General features: G+C 46.0%; 1 protein-coding gene across 3 annotated transcripts in view; it reads left to right on the top strand.

The window, feature by feature from the left end:
• LOC147727604 (protein NipSnap homolog 3A-like) overlaps positions 1–18,256 on the top strand; it is a 281,171-nt gene that overhangs the window by 253,400 nt on the left and 9,515 nt on the right. For all 3 annotated transcript variants that reach the window (XM_086961637.1, XM_086961638.1, XM_086961639.1), the window contains 2 exons: positions 2,805–2,954; positions 8,774–8,860. In XM_086961637.1, the coding sequence (XP_086817763.1) occupies positions 2,805–2,954; positions 8,774–8,860 (237 nt within the window). The remainder of the gene's footprint in view (positions 1–2,804; positions 2,955–8,773; positions 8,861–18,256) is intronic.

The following is an 18,256-nucleotide window of genomic DNA, read 5'->3' as shown; positions in this document are numbered from 1 at the left end:
CTCAGTTCAGGCCCCGTCTTGAGCAGATTCGGGGCGTTTTCTCTTTTGTAAGCCCCGCCCCTTTTCTAGTGGTGGGCGTTACACCCTCCCTCTCACCGAGGTCCCAGTCTATTCCTCCTGTAATGTACCTTTTGCTACCTCTTGTATTTTGTTTGCTCACAATTGTCACTTTTGCCTCATGTAACTTAACGTCTGCTTTTGTAACCTGTTCACTCGTATTGTAATCTTATCATGGATCATTTCTGTTCCTATTGTGAAGCGCTCTGACGCACCGCCTGCAGTGACCTGAAGGGGCCCCTGCGTTTCCCGCGACGACCTGGAAGTGCTTCCCTCCAGGACCTGGATTCAGACCGGGGTTTTCCTCTTTAACAGCATTTGCTGGACGTGTACGTAACAAAGGCCAACAATAAGCTTTGCGTATGTTTACGAGCAAAAGTCAAGTCCCTCTACTACTTAAAGATGGCGAACATCTGAAGTGGGGTATTTGGTGCACGAGCAGCGTGTGCACCCTCTGAAGCATGGCGCGCGAGCAGCGTGAGCCACAGGTGTGCTCGGGATAGAAACACCTGAGCACAATTCACTCGTGCACAAGTGCACACAGCCGTGCCGGTTCTCACCAAGCACAGTTTCATGAGCCAACTTTGCTCATTGTCACCTTTCAAGGGGTGTTTTCCCACAGCTCCCTGTGCACTGCTTACTCGGCCCTTTAAACATGAACACAACCATGGCCGCGCGTGCTCGAATCCGACTCCCCCTTCCCCCCCAGCAACTTTCTCCACGGCCTCAGCCTTTTATTTCTTTTCATCTTCCATATATTTTCGATTCCTTCATTTGTTTCTTTTCTAATTCCTCTTTCATTCTGTGTATTTACTCTCCTCCTTTTTTATTATTTTCGCACCTCTTTCCTTCGGTTCTAATGACCCTTTTTTTTCTATTCCCTTCTTCCATTCTGTTAATTTTCCCTCCTTTACAATTTGGCCCTTAATCTCTGATCGTTTGCTCCCGTCTTTTTATTTCCTTTTTATTTTCGTTCCGTTTTACAAGAGCACGCTTCCGTTGTTTGCCCTCAGCAGTTGTCCAACTCTTTGTGAATCTCTTTAAATGCAGCTATTGAAGCCCCCCCCCCCCTCTGCGCTGCATTGTGCGCGCCCCTGCCCCCCCCTGGCCCCCACCCGTGGGTGCTGTGAACAGACAGCGCCGCAGACCCGGCTTTGGCGTTCATTCCGTGCTGGTCAATAGTGAAACACTCATATTGATGCATCAGCGTTCCCACTCATTCTACCTGAATTGTGTTTTTTCAGCCGCAACAGGGTTGGGGGGGCGGGGGCTACGTGTAAAGCGTTCGCTTACAAGCTGCAGACGGAAATTAAACATGTTAAAACAAAAACGGCCCCATACTTTATTTCTACTACTCCAATGTTCGTTTTATTTATTTATTTATTTATTTATTTCAGTTATGGGCTGTTTTACCAAGTTGTGGTCAGGAATGAATGGCGATAAATGGTGTTTTATATGGAAAATGGTGACTTTTGTAAACCCCCTTCCATGCCACGAGTGAGCATTGATATAAATAGTTATAAACTTGTTCTGTGATAGTGGCGACTGGAACAGATGGAGCTCTGTGTTTAAATGGATTTGTGTAAACGTAAAAATGTGGGTGGACTGCTTCCCGCTTCCCAAAATGCAGATACTGATGGTTAAGCTCAAGAGAAGTTCAGTCATTCGTACTGGCTCTCGAGTAAATGTTGCAAGGTGTTCTCTCCCCTGTATAGCGTGCCCTCTTCATTTGTCGTAGTATGTATTTTAATTTAAGGGTGGGATTTTGTTCTTTTCACTGCTCTCAACCTGTGTGTCTGTGGGGGGGCTCTCTCTGTGTGTATGTGGGGGGCTCTCTGTGTCTGTGTGGGGCTCTGTGGGTAGCTTTTTTTGTAGGTGTCTCTATGTGTGGGTGGCTCTATGTGAATGACTGTGTGGGTGGCTCTGTATGTGTGTGTGGGTGGCTTTGTATGTGTGGCTCTGTGTATGTGTGGCTCTGTCTGTGTGTGGCTCTGTCTGTGTGTGTGTGTGTGTGGCTGTGTGTGTGTGTGGGTGGCTCTGTGTGTGTGTGTGTGGGTGCCTGTGTGTGTGGCTCTGTGTGTGTGGCTCTGTGTGTGTGTGGCTCTGTGTCCGTTAATACTCTACTACTCTCTAATGATTGCCATTGTAAACGACAATACCATTTATTTACGTTTTTTTTTAAAAATGAAAAAAATGCCATTTGCAATGCCAATAGCTCTAACTTTAATAAAGCTGAGACCATTGCATTGTAAATGCTTGTTCTACCTCGTATCCAAATACCATTTAGCAGTGCAACTAAAATATTTATTTTCCTGGTGATCAGGCCATTAAAGTATCTGAGACAATATGCATGCCTTCGCAGCCTGTCTGGATTAGCTCCTCACCAACAGCATGTAAGGCATGCTAATATGAACAAGCCCACAATGCTTCTTGTTTAGACAGTGTGCAGCTTTTTGGCCTCTTGCTAATAAGGTGCTCTAGTCCCTGCCTCTGCAGTCTATAGTCCTGCACAGCTACACCATCAGCCTATTTTTTGTAACTACAGGGACTCCAGATACTTTCTTAATATCAGCTTAAATGTGCTTTTTTTTCTAACCATAGTGCCCTACCCTGTGGTAAAGATGCTATAAAAGCTCACCAGTAGAAGTTTAAAATGTAGTTAGAATTCCGTATTTACAAATTACAAACGTAGACATATGTTTATAGAGGTACTCTAATGCTAACAAACTGTGACTAATTCTTCCTAGGTGTCTATGAGATGGTCAGCTTTCAGATGAAGCCTGGCGGACCCGCACTTTGGGGCGATGCTTTTAAAGCAGCCATTTTTGCCCATGTCCGTACTGGTTATACAAAACTAATTGGTGTGTTCCATACTGAATATGGATTACTCAACAAAGGTAAGAAGAAAGATACATTTTGCTGAGAATGATTATCATGGCATTAGGTCTTATTGCCTGGATGTATTTTATTGTTCATTTTTAGCTGGCATATTGTCCGAACCACACACTTAGCCATTTGACTGTATTATTGTTCCATTTGAAAAATGTGTGTGTGTACACGTGTACGTACACTGTTGACAAATCACCTTACAAATTAAGTATCACAAATTGGTCCTTAAGTTTACCCACATTAGGCATCCTCTTTGGTCAGCCATTAGATGTAATATCACCTCTTGAATGTTCCCCTATACCATAAGGAAACAAAAAAGCTTGTAGCCAGCTGTGAGCTACTGGTGTGACTATTCACTCATGGACGAACTCAGAGACTCATGCTGTTAACTTCTCATTTTCCATCTTTTGTTATTTTACTACTTCCTACAGAAATCACATGTTCTGTAACTTTCATTATTCTTAACACTTCCAGGTTTTTGATCCTATTTAAGTTTAGTTTACAGTGTTTCATCTCTGTTGATCTTTCTCTTTAAAGCAAAAGACCTGTATGAACTAGTTGTCCTGTTTTGACTGGGATATGAAAGTAGGTATGTTAAGTTTTTCAGCTGAAAATAATTCTCACTTTTTGTAGCAGCGGTGAAATGTATTAAAGGGTAGTATTTAAACATTTGTTTACTTTATAATTTGTTGACGAATAAGAGGTCCAAGCAAAGCCACATATTATCCAGAATTGGGGTATCTTTCATAGATTCACATGCCTGATTCATTCCCCGTTGTCGTAGTGGGTGTCCCACGGTACATATAACAAAGTGGTAGATAGTAAGTAGTACATTCGATAGGCTATATTGATGGTAACCATGTATTCAATAGCCTATTAGCCTCCTGTTACAAAAAGGACCAAACTCAAAACACAACCAATCAGCAGCTAGCACCCTCTAGAACCTTCCCAAGAGAGGCTGAATCCCTCAGATTTTCACCGCACTTCGTGTGTAAGGGAGTCTCTATGAGCTCTGCTCAGTTCTTCAGCTTTTTTCAGATAAGATTATTTCTTAAACCTTTATGAAGAATGTCTAATAAAAAAGGATTATTAAAAGCTTGTAAATCCTGTGGAAAGAAAAGAGTGCAGGTGGATGATGCCCACAAAGATTGCATTTATGTCACACTTTCTCAACCAAAACCTTGAAAGATAGAGAAGGAAAACTTTTATTGTGGCTTAAAAAGAAGCAGAAGGCTTCATCTGATGTGGATAGCGACACATACTCCAAGTCTCACAAGAGGTCCAGGTCGCCTGAGGGTCAGCCTGAAGAGAGAAAGAAACATTCAAAAGTCTCTCATCTGACCAAGGAATAACTTAAGCAGGAGAAACAGCATAAGGTCTCCTCAGAGATTGGATCTCCTCAGTCTTAAGGAACATCAAAAAGAAAACCAGAGTCGTCAAGCTATTCCAGAAGTAAAGTCAGCCAAAAATCTTCATTGGCGTCAAGTTCACCGTTGACTCCTATTACTTCTTCAACGATGACTACAGTGACTCTATAGTCATTGAGACCATCGACGGCGTGAACTACATCTATGGCGAGTATCAAGGGTTCCATTCCATCAACGTTGCCTCTATCGTCGACGACTCCATCGACGAGAGCACCACAGATGAAGAGCTCATCATCGATGAGACCGGCAACAAAAACCTTGTCGTCGGCAAAGACCACAACAGCGACACCCTCGTCGACGACAAAACCATCGTCGACGACGACACCATCGTCGATGACGACCCCATTGTCGAGGACGACACCATCGTCGGCGATCCCTGTATCGTCAACGACATCTGTTTTGTCTATGGCAATCCTGCCGACTACCGCAATACCACAGTCTATGGCTGTACTACCATCCACCCCTCCGTAGACGACAAAAATGTCACCGCAGATGATAGCACCGACCACAAAAATTCCAATTTTGTATGCAGGTCCTTCAAATCAGGTCCTGCTATCTGCACAGATGGAATTTAGGACACCAAAGATTTCACCACTATCTCTCAGCCATCTTTTATATGTGGAGGATTCTAATGAAGATGAAGGCAAGTTTGGAACGGCACATAGCCCTTCTGACCTCAACGTCAAATACCAAGTAGAGGACGATGACTATGAGGATGAGGAACAGTATTATCAGCACTATCCGGTCCCTCATGCTCAGTATCAACAGTACAAATACATCGAGCAGCCTTGGCAACAACCTGCTCAATTTCCTCCGACACTAATACTGGACCTACAAAATATGTGAGCAGATTATAAAAGGAGGTTTCCTCCTCAAGAGGACAATGTTACAGTGCCCCCACCTCGGCTGGTAGCTCCTCAAACACCGGTACCACCACCTCCTGCCACACCTGGGATAACACCAGGTCCCATAATTCCTCTGCTTACCAGGGAGGATCCTACCACATCTGAAGAAGAATCTGAGGAAGGAAAAATTCATGATCCTCCTCTGCCCACCGACGAATGGGATGATTCATAGCACCAACACCATCCCCACCACCTCATCGTCCTTCAGACTCGCCTCAGAGGTTTCGACAATATTATGGACAGAGCCATTAACGGATTCCACTTGCCCACAATTTGTACGACAGTCAAACTGTTTTCTGTACAATTTTAAAGAGCAATAGAGAAAGACAGTCAGGTCAATACCTATAATTATCACATTTGGCAAGAGGGGGGTCAAAGTAATAAAGACGCCTGCCTCGGTGGTTCCTGTACTACTGAGACTTGACAAAAATATAGAGCTCTAGAGGACTCTCCTGCGTGTCTCACGGGTCACCCCAAGCCTGACTCTGTGATCTCACAAGCAGCCCAGAGACGATCGAAGAATCCATCTACTCCCATCACATCTCCACCGGACAAAGATGGTCGACGTCTTGACGCCATTGGAAAAAGAAGACCTTATCCCGGAAGAGAACAAAGAAGAGTTCATTAAGATCCTTGCGGAAGGAGAAAGAGCAGTGTCAGAAATAATATACATTGCAATGGACATTGCCACTACCAGCTTCTGGCAGTTAGCAGGTACTGCCATTCTAAGGCACCAGGCATGGCTAAGAGCTACAAGTTTCCACCCAGAAGTGCAGTCCAAAAGTTTGGATGTGGCCTACAATGGCGATAGCCTATTTGGCAGTCACATTGATGAGGTGCTTACCGCAATAAAAAAGGATACAGATACTGCCAAAGCGCTAGGTGCCCTTCAGTACCTCAAGGTGCCCTTTCGGGGAGCTTGAGGCCTGGGTTTCTCAGGATACAGGGGACATTACCAGCATTCCCAGACTTACCAGTCCTACCAGCCACAATATTGCCAAGGATACCAGCAGCATTCCTACCGACAACAGCTGGTTTCTCTAGACCAGGTTCCAGAGGAAAACCGGGGTCTCAAGCCTGCGACTCCGGTCGCAAGCAGTGATTGAGACCGAGTACCACTTGCTTTTCCTTTTCCCCCAACCAGTGCGAAATTCTCCAAGCATATCCACCTTTGGGGCAACATCACGTCAGACAAGTGGGCCCTAGATCTCCTCTCTTATGGCCACACTTTGGAATTTACTCAAATACTTCCCAATACCCCTCCCAGGGGATCGCACCCCCTCGTCTTCGCTTACTCACAAAGGAAGCAAGGTTCATGCTTCAGAAAGGAGCAATGGAAAAGGTCCCTTTTCGTCCGGGAAGAAAAGGTTTCTACTCCGCTTCTTTCTCATTCGCATAAAATCAGGGGAGTGGAGGCCTATCTTAGACCCTAGGGAACTAAACAAATTCTTAAAAAGTCAAAATTCAGGATGGTCACGCTTTCAGACATCCTACAATGCCTCAACAGCGGGGACTTCATTGGATCTCGAAGATGCATATTTTCATATCCATATTCATCAAAAGCACAGAAAGTTCCTAAGGTTCACAGTGGCTGGTACCCATTATCAATTCTGAGTCCTTCCATTTGGCCTCTAATCGGCTCCACAGACTTTCACAAAATGTTTTGCTCCGGTGTCAGCAGCCTTGCGGAGCAAAGGTCATCAGGTGTTCTCGTACCTAGACGATTGGCTGCTGAAGGCACCATCTGCTTGTCTAGTGAAAGCTGCAACAGACGATTGTCTACCCCTGTTTTGAAACTTTGTTCTCTCAATAAATTACAAATAATCTTCGGTCCTTCCAAACCAGATAATGACATTTCTGGGTGCCAGATGGAACACCATTGAGAACAAAGTCTTCCTCTCCCAGGAAAGACAATGACGGTTGCAAGCATTAGCACTCCAACTGTCCAGAAAAAAGTGCTTTTCTGTAAGAGTGTACAAGTCTCTCCTGGGAATGCTCTCTTCGCCAATAGATCTTGTGTCGCTGGCTCGCTTACATATGAGGCCTCTTCAAGAGGAACTAAAATGCCATTGGATCCAAACCACAGGTTCTTTTGACGACGTGGTAATTTTCACTCCATGGACGAAAGATGCTTTCCAGTGGTGGGCTCAGAAATCACATCTGTCCCAGGGACTATCTTTTCTCCCGGTTATTCCAGACTACATAGTAACATCAGATGCCTCTATCGAAGGCTGGGGAGAACACTTACACGACCTGCAGGTTCAAGGGAAGTGGTCCTTGGCTCAACGCCAAATGCACATAAACAGGTTGGAATTGAAAGCCATTTTTCTCTCCCTTCAGGCTTTCCTTCCTCGAATACAGGGATGATCAGTGTTGATCTGCATGGACAACACCAAGAGCATATTCTATATCAACAATCAGGGAGGCACAAAATCCCTATCTCTGTCACAGGATGCCTAACAGTTAGGGAACTGGCTGACACTCCACCAAATTTCCCTAACAGCGGAGTATGTTCCAGGCCTCCGGAATACCTTAGCGGATGCTTTGACCAGAACGAACGAAAGCTGTCACGAGTGGGAGCTGGACCAGAAACAACTGAACAGAATATTTGCAGTCTGGGGAAAACCAGCACTGGACCTGTTTGCAACCCAGTTCAACTCCAAATGCGGATTCTTCGCAAGCAGCATACCTCTCCCAAACTCTCGGGTGACTGCTCTTTTAATGCACTGATCAGGGATCTATGCATACGCTTTTCCCCCCATTCCTCTGATACCCAGGGTCCTCACAAAGATGAAATGGGAACACTGTCGCATTCTGCTGATAGCCCCCAGGTGACCCAGACAGCACTGGTACACGGATCTTCTCCTATTGTCAGAAGCTCAACCCATCCGCCTATTGCCAACACCAATGCTGTTGACCAAGAACAAATGCCAAGTATGTCACCCGGAGCCAGCTACTCTTCAACTTCATGCATGGCTCCTGAATTCTTTGAATTTAAAAATCTGAACATTGCTCAAGAATGCAAAGACATAATTGCTAAGTCACAATTCAATCAGTTCTTTCCCTGTTTGTGATCACCATATAAAGAAATGTCAGGTAAATATGCACTGAATTACCTTCAGAATTCAAGTAGAAAGGGAGAGTAGAGCACAGTCAAGAGACTTCAGAAACATAAAAGTACACAATTTCTGAAAATATCAAACCTGCAAAATGCATTTACAGTGTACTTAATGGATTGGTGACCTGAACAACAGATGGCGTTTTTAATTTCTTATAACTCAGGTGGAGGAACATCGTCCGGGAAAACTGGCATTGCCTTCAGTTTGGAAATAATCAACTACAAAAATGTCTAGAAACCAATAACATTTTTATGTTTTTTTCACTTTTTATATCTTACCGCATGCATTTCGTGTACTACATATTTCTACTACAAACAAGTTTTGTATGCAAACACTGTCTTCTATTGGATAATGTTATTATGATTTTGTTTTGCAGTTCATGTACTTTGGTGGAATGAAAATCCAGACAGTCGTGCTTCTGGTAGACACTATGCCCACGAAGATGCTAGGGTTGTAGCAGCAGGTAAGTAACAATACTTCATTTGAACCATGCATGTTCTGATTTGAAATCGTTGTTTTTGAAACCACTTCTGCATCTAACACTGCAATGCAGTAGATGTTAAAGTATTTAAACAATTACTTGTTCCTATATGCATTCTCAGCTGGAGGTCTCTCTGGCTCTTTAAAAGAGACAGGGCCCAAATTCACAAAACTAACTTAAGACAAAATCCTAAACGTACTACCATTTTGGTATCCACAGAAGGCACTTACTCATTTTGGTATTCACAGAAGGCACTTACTCATTTTGGTATTCACAGAAGTTGGGAGTCCTAACTTTAGGACTCCTAAATGCCTTCTATGAATACTGAAAGTCTTAAAATTAGGATTTTTCTCAGTTTAGGAGTGGTAAAGTTGGGAGTCCTAACTTTAGGACTCCTAAATGCCTTCTGTGAATACCGAAAGTCTTAACATTAGGATTTTTCTCAGTTTAGGAGTAGTAAAGTTAGGATTCCTAACTTTTCTACTCCTAAACTAGGAAAAACCTTAATTTTAAGACTTTCGGTATTCACAGAAGGCATTTAGGAGTCCTAAAGTTAGGAGTCCTAACTTTACCACTACTAAACTGAGAAAACCCCTAATTTTAAGACTTTCGGTATTCACAGAAGGCGTTTAGGAGTCCTAAAATTAGGAGTCCTAACTTTACCACTACTAAACTGAGAAAACCCCTAATTTTAAGACTTTCGGTATTCACAGAAGGCATTTAGGAGTCCTAAAGTTAGGAGTCCTAACTTTACCACTACTAAACTGAGAAAACCCCTAATTTTAAGACTTTCGGTATTCACAGAAGGCATTTAGGAGTCCTAAAGTTAGGAGTCCTAACTTTACCACTACTAAACTAAGAAAACCCCTAATTTTAAGACTTTCGGTACTCACAGAAGGCATTTAGGAGTCCTAAAGTTAGGAGTCCTAACTTTACCACTACTAAACTAAGAAAACCCCTAATTTTAAGACTTTCGGTATTCACAGAAGGCATTTAGGAGTCCTAAAGTTAAGAGTCCTAACTTCTGTGAATACCAAAATGAGTAAGTGCCTTCTGTGAATACCAAAATCGTAGTAAGTTTAGGATTTTGTCTTAAGTTAGTTCTGTGAATCGGGCCCATAGAGTTTGCTAATGAACATGACTGTTCACTTCAAATGCATTGAAGCTACTTTGACAAATATGTGGCCTTAAAGTTAGCTCCTTCTCAAATGCTCATGGGTGTCAAGCCTCATCTCAAATCGTATGTGTGAGTGAGAAATTACAGTGTTCTTTTACCACTCAGCATTCATTAATGTGGTCATCTGAGGCTCAGATTTCTTCTTTCTGCTGGGAATCTAGCGTTCCATAACAGGGCTCTAAATATCAACAAGCATTTTCAATGCAATAGGTCTGGCAGTGGCTTGAATGGGAAGTTCATGGCCTGGGGGTTTGGGGGGGCCGGGTCTCAGTACTGGAGGACAGCGCGGCTGGGGTGGTAACACTCTACACTGCAGGGCCTGAATGAATGCGTGAATCAGGTATATTGACAAAGAAAGGGGGGCTGATTGTTCCGCGCCTGTATTACACAGCGTTTATAGGGTGGTGCACATCGTCGACGACATGTTTGCAAGACACCTCTTGTGTCGTGAGCAGCAGTGCACTATGGGTAGGTCGGCAGTCTCAAGAGCTGTCCCCCCACTCTGTGGGCCCTGCTGTTCATGTCATGAACGCCACACCAGTAACTCCCCATCTCCTGTCCCTACAGATGGAGGGCGTCTCTCCTGCGGATCCCCGCTGTGACCTCCCTATGACCCAGATGTTAGCCTGTGCTTCAGACAACTGAACAATCCCTCCCTCCCTCACAGAGGCTCCTGAAGGTCAGGCGGGGAAAAGGGTACAGGGTCACCCATAGAAACCTGTACCCGCGAGGAACTTGCAGAGGAGCACACAGTGCACTCGCAGCCATTTAAAGGAACCAAGAGCGCAGGGGCTCAGAGAGCGGTCACCCTGCTGTGTAAACAGCCTCAGTAAACCCTGGGCTGTGTGGAGACGTCTGGGGGAGGTGAAGAGAGGGCGCTTAATTAGAGGGTTCTTCGTCCCTTAGCTCCTGTAACGTGTGTGGGCCTCCGTCCGTCCAGCTATCTACATATCCATCCATTATGTATATATGTATGTATGTCTATCTCGCTGCCAATCTATCTCGCTATCTATCTATCTGTCCGTCCGTCCGTTTACAACTCAAAACCTAAAACGACATCAAAGGTAAAAGTTAAGATATTCACCATTTTACCTTTTCCCCTGCAGTGCGCACACAGCTCATTACGTCACATATTAGATCATCAACACCATCATTGATAACTCCTATAGTGCATTATCTTTAGGAAAGTATGTAGCGCCAACTGAGCCGGGTGCATGTATTTATTGTTCATTATCGATTCATCCAATGATATAGCGCCCCTGCACCGGCTGTCACCAGGCGCTTTACATTACACCAGTGTTGTCAAGGGACCGATCACATTGAGAGGGTGGAGGGGGTCGGAACACTTTGAAACTCGCCTTGGCCCGAACAGGTTAGGTTTAAGTCCAAAGTTTTTTTTTTAACAGCGCCTCTTCCAGGAATTGTCGAGAAAGGTGAGCCTTGGATTAATTGAAAGATTGAGTGGGAGGTCACCAGTCTGACAGTGGGGAGGGGGGGGGGGAAGGGGGAGGTTTCTAGAATGTCATGGCAGCCCCATGGAGGGAATGCTGCTGAACAGTTGATGCCTAAGTCGAGGGTTTAGGTTCAGGGGAGGAGTTCTATGAAGGCCCGGACTGGCCATAGCGGGCACCCGGCAATCCCCTGGTGCGCTGGTGTCCTGTACCAAAATCGGCCGAAAACCGGCCCCGGCAAAGAGCTTAGCAGCACCTCCAACTCCCCCGAGTGGGGAGGAGGGTGCGGCCGAGCACTTTGCCAGGGTCGGTTGTGGTTCCTAGTCTGGCCCTGGTTTTATGCCTTCTCAGTCCCCATGGTAGGAGGAGCAGCCCTCATGACTGGGAGTAAAATTTAAACTACAGTCGGTGAGCAGCGTGAGAATTACGGTGGTGCTTCTGTATTCGATAACACATGAACGAAATAACCTGCAGAAAATCCTGGCACATTTTAAAAGACCTTCTCAAAGGGGAATGACATTTGTTTTCACAAAAGATTCTAATTTCAACTTTCTCTCAGTCCATCTGCAGAAAAGTGCAAATAAGCATATGCTGGCGAAAATGGGTTTCTCATACTTATGCTTTTTCTACCTAAGCGCGCTATGGTGAGCCCAGGCGGTCTATATTTTACTGTAAGTGACAAAAAGACTACTGTTAAACACTGCAAACCAATAAATACATAAATAACATTCTCACGTTCTTGTTTCCACTTATCCTCGTTCACTTGCACTCTTTTCCTCTTTCACTCTTCCTCACACACACTCTCCTCTTCTCTCATTCCTTTTCCCTCCATTTCTTTGCCCAATTTTACGCTTCTTCTTTTCCATTTTGCTTTCTGTCTCTTACTTTCTCTTTTCACTCCCTTCTATTCCACACACACCTCCTATCTCCCTCTTCCTCCTACTCCCACCCATTTTTTTCATACCTCCTAACCTCCCCCCTTCCACTCTCCTTCCTCCTCCCTTCTCCCTCTTCCTCTCATGATCCTGCCTACACTTTCTCTCACTCTACGCCCCGTTCTAATCCCAGATCCTTTTATGTGTTTAATCTCCTGCCTCCTCCGACTTGTCTTTAACTGTCCCAATTTCCTCCGGATGCCAGCAAAGCGTGGGTGTAAATGCCAGGCCGGGTATGATGCCCCTGCCCTCCTGTTCTCCGGACAGTTCTGGATCATTAATTGTACCCTTATTAATGTCTACCGGAAAGGGCGCGGTTTCTACAAGGAGCCGGAAAATCTCTCTAAATGTTTTCATCTTACTGGTTACGCTGTTAGACAAATATTGCAAGGACTCTGGAGAAGGGGACGCTATTTCCGTGGTGCCTTCACTGCCTCTTCATTATTTTTTATGCTGCCAGCAGCCGGTGAATAATTTTGCAGATATCATTTACAATCCGTGCAATCAGCAAAGCTGGTCTATTAAAAAAATGATTACCTCTAGGGCGACTCATCGATTTGTGTCTGGAAGTGAAACACGTAGGACTTATCGTGCTATTTCTAGCAGCGGCGGGAGAGAGCACGAGCCAAGACTGCGCTGCATGCAATTATCAGAAGCAGCTGTTGACAAACACGCACACAGGCTGACATAGGCCTGCCCCCCATAAATTCCACTGCCGCTGCAGAGCACAAGCGATGGCTGTGCGGGTTCTCTCTGACATTATCACGCCCAGGTGTCAAGAGTGGTACACACAGAGCTGAACCCCACCCCCGTGCAGATTTGGCAAAGGCACATAGACCGTCCTCTCTGCCTCCTTTTCATGCCCGCTCTGCCTTCCTTAAATAGGGGGTTCAGAGGCTGTGCAGCAGGCTGGGGCGGAGGGGTACAGGGGGTGGGGGGCAGCAGCTTTGGACGCGCACAGATGGATATGTACACAGGGCATTAATGGGTGTATTCCTTAATGACCCGATGGCCTGAGGATGCACTGCCTGCTTCTGTCGTATGGCGACTGAAAACAGCACCTCAACCTTATATGAGGTTTCTAGGAGGACGAAGCTAAAATATTGGTTTGTGATGCTCCTTGCAATGCCCCCCGCCCTCACAAACCCCTCAGAAACACACTCCTCGCACAACAAACCTTTGATATACACAGAAAGCGTAGTGGAAATGGCATTCAGTTCTGACTCCAAACTGGAATAGCTTTGAGCTTTACCACCTCTGGTAGCTTTGTGAACTTGACCCCACCCCTCTCCCCACTCGCCAGTCACTCCTTTTCTCCTAAGACTTGACACCTCAAATGACGTAACATAGCGCACTTTTCACTACTGTCTCCTGTTCCCAGCAGTCTCTTGCCGTTCTTCGCTCTGTCCTCGGGTGGTTTTGGTGTCCACCATCCATGGGTGACCCGGAATCGCGGATTTGCCAGAACAGTCCCAACTGTTCATCATCTACCCGAGCAAAGGTCAGTAAATGACGAACATGTCCCGATTTTCAGAGATGGTTGAGGGAACCCAAGGGGAGGCAGGAGTTCATGTGTTCCAGAGCAGAACTAGTTAGCAGCTAGTAGGAGGAAGCAATTTAGGAAACCCGGCCAGCCCTATTTCAGGGTCTCGGCGTCCAGCAAGGACAGACAGCAAGGACAGAGTTCCTCCTCGGCGGGGCCCCTCTGACGCCTGGCACGCCAGCCCTTTCCCAGGCAGGAGCCTGTCTGTGCCCTGGCTTGGGCTCTGTATAGTATGCTTCGAAGGAGGTAGCGGGCTCAAGCGAGGAGAGGCTGCCCGTGCAAAACACAGAATCTGCCGGTATCCCCTTGTCCTCCTCGTGACCCAGTGCGCCTCTGTGCTCGGTGCCTGCTTCACAGCTGTGGGGAAGAATGTTCTTATATGCTTGTTAAATAAACAAGCATATAAGAAATGTCTTTACCACAGTCGTAAAGCAGGCCACAGTGTCCGGAGGGGCTGTCCGAAAAACGGACAGGGTGGCACCGTCCATTGGAAAGCCAGCATTTATCATAAACGCTGACGCTACCCAATGGAAAGGAGGGGTGGGGCTTACAGTCCCTTTCAGAAATCTTGTATTTACAAGATTTCTCGCAGAGGCAGGGCAGCTTTGCTTTGCTGCCACGCCCAGCCGAGACCTAAAAACGTGTTACTAGACCTGTAGGTCTAGTAACCTAAAACATCTACTCTACCTAACTGTAATGCACTTGACCTCTGTGATAAATGTTACAAGTTAAAAAGATTTAACGGGATTTTTATTGGTCATTCACTTTGTGAGCAATAAAGATGCCTTTAAACCTTGCTATCTTTCGAGCCCTGCATAACCCCAGACCTTAATACTTTCTTTGCTTGTGTTCTGTGCCTCTACTTTCAAATTGGTTTTACTGATGGTCAGCAGCAGGTTTCACTTGTTTCTTTACTACTCTGCCGGACGCATCTCTCCTTTTTCTAGAGGAATCTAACACCTGATGAATTCTGCACCAACCATACCTTTTTTCCTGAGACAACCAATTGACTTAACTGACATTTTCCAGCACTACTGTTCTTTCAGAGGACTACTTGACATATGACTGATTCCCCTCTGTCCCTTCATAACCAATTGACCCCAACCCTACTGTTTGAGCTTAGACCATCAATCAAAGGCACATGTCTTTTCACGAAATTCAGTTTTCCTCATAGACCATTCTCTCTATGTACACTTGGCCTAGTACATGATATTGTGGCAAAGATTCCCAGTATAACTGATATTTCTCTCTCAGGGGATCTCCAATGATAATCATAAACAATGAATAGTCCCACCCTTGCACGGGGACTCTGAAGTAGTTCCTTTAAAGTCACATTTACCTACGCAAAGTTAGACAACGCCAGAATGTGCAGGAGATTCTCCGGCAAGACGGCAGGCGTGTCACGGACGACGCCGATATTGCCCGTGCCTTTAGCGAATTTTATGGCGATCTATATGCTGGGAACCCTCCAGGGGCCTCAGCCAGAGAAGCTTTTCTAGATTTCGTTTCACTTCCAGCTCTCACAAGGATCAGGCAGGTCACCTGGACCGCGATGTTCGACTGGAGGAGGTCTTTGCTGTCATCTCTCACTTGAAGTTGGCGAAGACGCCGGGGCCGGATGGATTCCCTGCGAGCTTTTATAGAACGTTCTGTGCACAGGTGGCCCCCCTTCTTACGAATCTTTTTAATTCCTTTTCGGAACCGGGGATGAAATCGGAGGACCTCCTAGAGGCTACTATTGCAGTCATTCCTAAGCCAGGGAAGGATTGTTCGCAATGTGGGACGTATCGTCCGGTTTCCCTCCTTAAGTTGATCCTAAAATATATACGGGAATTCTAGCCCGTCTTGCACCTCATATGGGTGACTTAATCGACCCGGATCAGGCGGGATTTATCCCGGAGCACCAAACCTCGGACAATACCAAGAGGGCCTTGCATCTGGTGGAAAAAGCTACGCATACACTGGAGGAATTCAGGATGCTTGCCATCGACGCCGAGAAAGCGTTTGATCGGGTCCATTGGCCCTATTTGGAAAGAGTTCTGTAGAAGGCGGGGTTGGGGGAAAAGTTACGTACTTATGTTTTGAACTGCTACAAATTTCCAACTGCAGCGGTCCAAGTTAAGGGTTGCACTTCCCCTGTGTTCGCTATCGAACGGGGCACGAGGCAGGGGTGCCCACTGTCGCCTCTGCTTTTCGCCCTCTACATGGAGCCACTGACGCAGAGGCTGAGGCTTAACCAGAGGGTGCGGGGAATCAAGTTCGGAGGCTACGTTCATACCATCAGCCTTTATGCAGAGAATGTCCTGCTTACGTTGTCCCATCCACGAGAGTTGCTGCCTGCATGCCTCGAAGACCTGCATTCTTTTGCCCAGGCGGCCAGCTTTAAGGTCAATATGAGCAAGTCCATGGTACGACTTGTCGATGTTGCTCTGTGAGGATTCCCGCAGACGGAGATCCAAAAGGAGAAGATATGTTGAAAAACAACATTTTTGTACGACATCAAGAAGAGGTACAGCACCTACTTGTTCACATCAGGAGCTGATCTGTCGTCAAAAACACATATGATGTGGAGGAGGAGAGCAAAATCTGTATTGAGACACCATATGACGTCTGTAACTTTGATGTAGAGACATAGGGCCCCATTAGTATGAAGTCCACCCACCATACCCCCGGGAAACAGGACCGCCCGCTGAGGGTGCGGCGGTCCCGCACTCCCAATTAGGATGCGCCCGCCACACTGGCGGGCGCATGGCACATTTGCGACATTGTGGTGGGCGGTGGGCTGAAAGCACTGCCCGCCGCAATGCCCCAAAGGCAGGTTGTGCGTTTCAATGCACACCATGACAGGCACTGCGCGATTGTTCATGTGCACCCCCCCCCCCCCGACGTCCCTGGTGGCCCGCAATGGGCCTCCGCAAGCAGACTCTGCATACCTTTCCGTGGCAAGTCTCTGGCCACATTGTAATATTGCTGTCGGTGTCTAACAGACACCGCCACCATATTGAACCCTTTTCCGCCCGGTCGACAAGTCGGACAGTTTTTCTGTCTGCCGCGGACACCCCAGCCATTGTAATATGGTGGGGGTTTTTTGCTGCAAGGATGGCGGGCGGATCGCCCCCGCCGGGCCGGCGGTCGGGGGCGATCTGCCCGCCATCCTAATGGGGGCCATAGTTTGATGTTGAGACAGCATATAACTTCACTGACCATGAGAACAGAGTCGCTTTCACGGATGAAAGCTTGCTGTAGTCCTAGTTTTTTGCCTTGTGCTGCGCCCTCAAGCAACACTTTTTACAATTCAAAATTATTACTTTTCAACTCTTCCTAAATATACTTGGGGAAATTTATAACTTTCCCCTAAAATATTCCAGGACTGGAGTTAGAATAGTAAGTAAACCTGGAATATTTGGGTTAAAGTTGCTCATTCCCAAAATATTCTAGGACTGGAGTTAGACAGTAAATTTAACCTTCCAGATTCCGCTACACCCACTTCTGCCCTGAGGGCGCAATTCAGGGTAAGAAATATGAACGAGCAAAGTGCACAGACTTCCATCAGAGCCTGACTCAGTACTCATGAGCCTATTCTCCATCCACACCTATTTCTACAGTGACTATTCCGGATTCACCAACATCTCTCCTCAGGCTCAGAATCCATTCCTCCTCCACACTCCTCTCCTTCGACTCCTTCTACGCCTCCTCCTCCTCAACCAGCAATTCCAGTGGCATTTCCACTGCCAATCCTGCAAGCCACTCCTTCTCCGCCACCAGTCTCCTGTAGCAGTGGCACCTACACCAAGACACCCTAGATCTTGTTACCATCACACCAGGCCTCACGGCCAGATGTGTAGGTCAAGATCTAGATGCCACTGTTTTCATTGTCCAAGATCTCACAAAGGCTCATGCTCAAGATGGGAAAGATATTCTACATCCAGATCGAGATTCTCATGGTCTCATCATACCATATCTTCTTCAGGACTATTTTCTTAAACGTTAACAGATCTTCCCATCTTCCCCCAGCAAGAATATCTCCTGGGGATGATATCAATACCTTCTAGGAGGTACTTATTATGAGTGCTAATAAATTAAATATAGATTTACCGACTACGACTACTGCATTCATGTCAGTTATTTTTGAGACATTTTTGTAAACATCTGCAGTTTGACTACTACTACCTTTGGTTCCATGTCTCTTAGAACCAACTATTGAACGTTTTGTGACAATCGCTCCTATAAAGCCACCAGACCAGGATCCAGATTTTCTTCACTCGGATCCTT

The sequence above is a fragment of the Lissotriton vulgaris genome, chromosome 3_1 (assembly GCF_964263255.1).
Source record: "Lissotriton vulgaris chromosome 3_1, aLisVul1.2, whole genome shotgun sequence".
Classification (NCBI taxonomy): domain Eukaryota; kingdom Metazoa; phylum Chordata; class Amphibia; order Caudata; family Salamandridae; genus Lissotriton; species Lissotriton vulgaris.
This window is presented reverse-complemented; position numbering and strand designations above follow the sequence as displayed.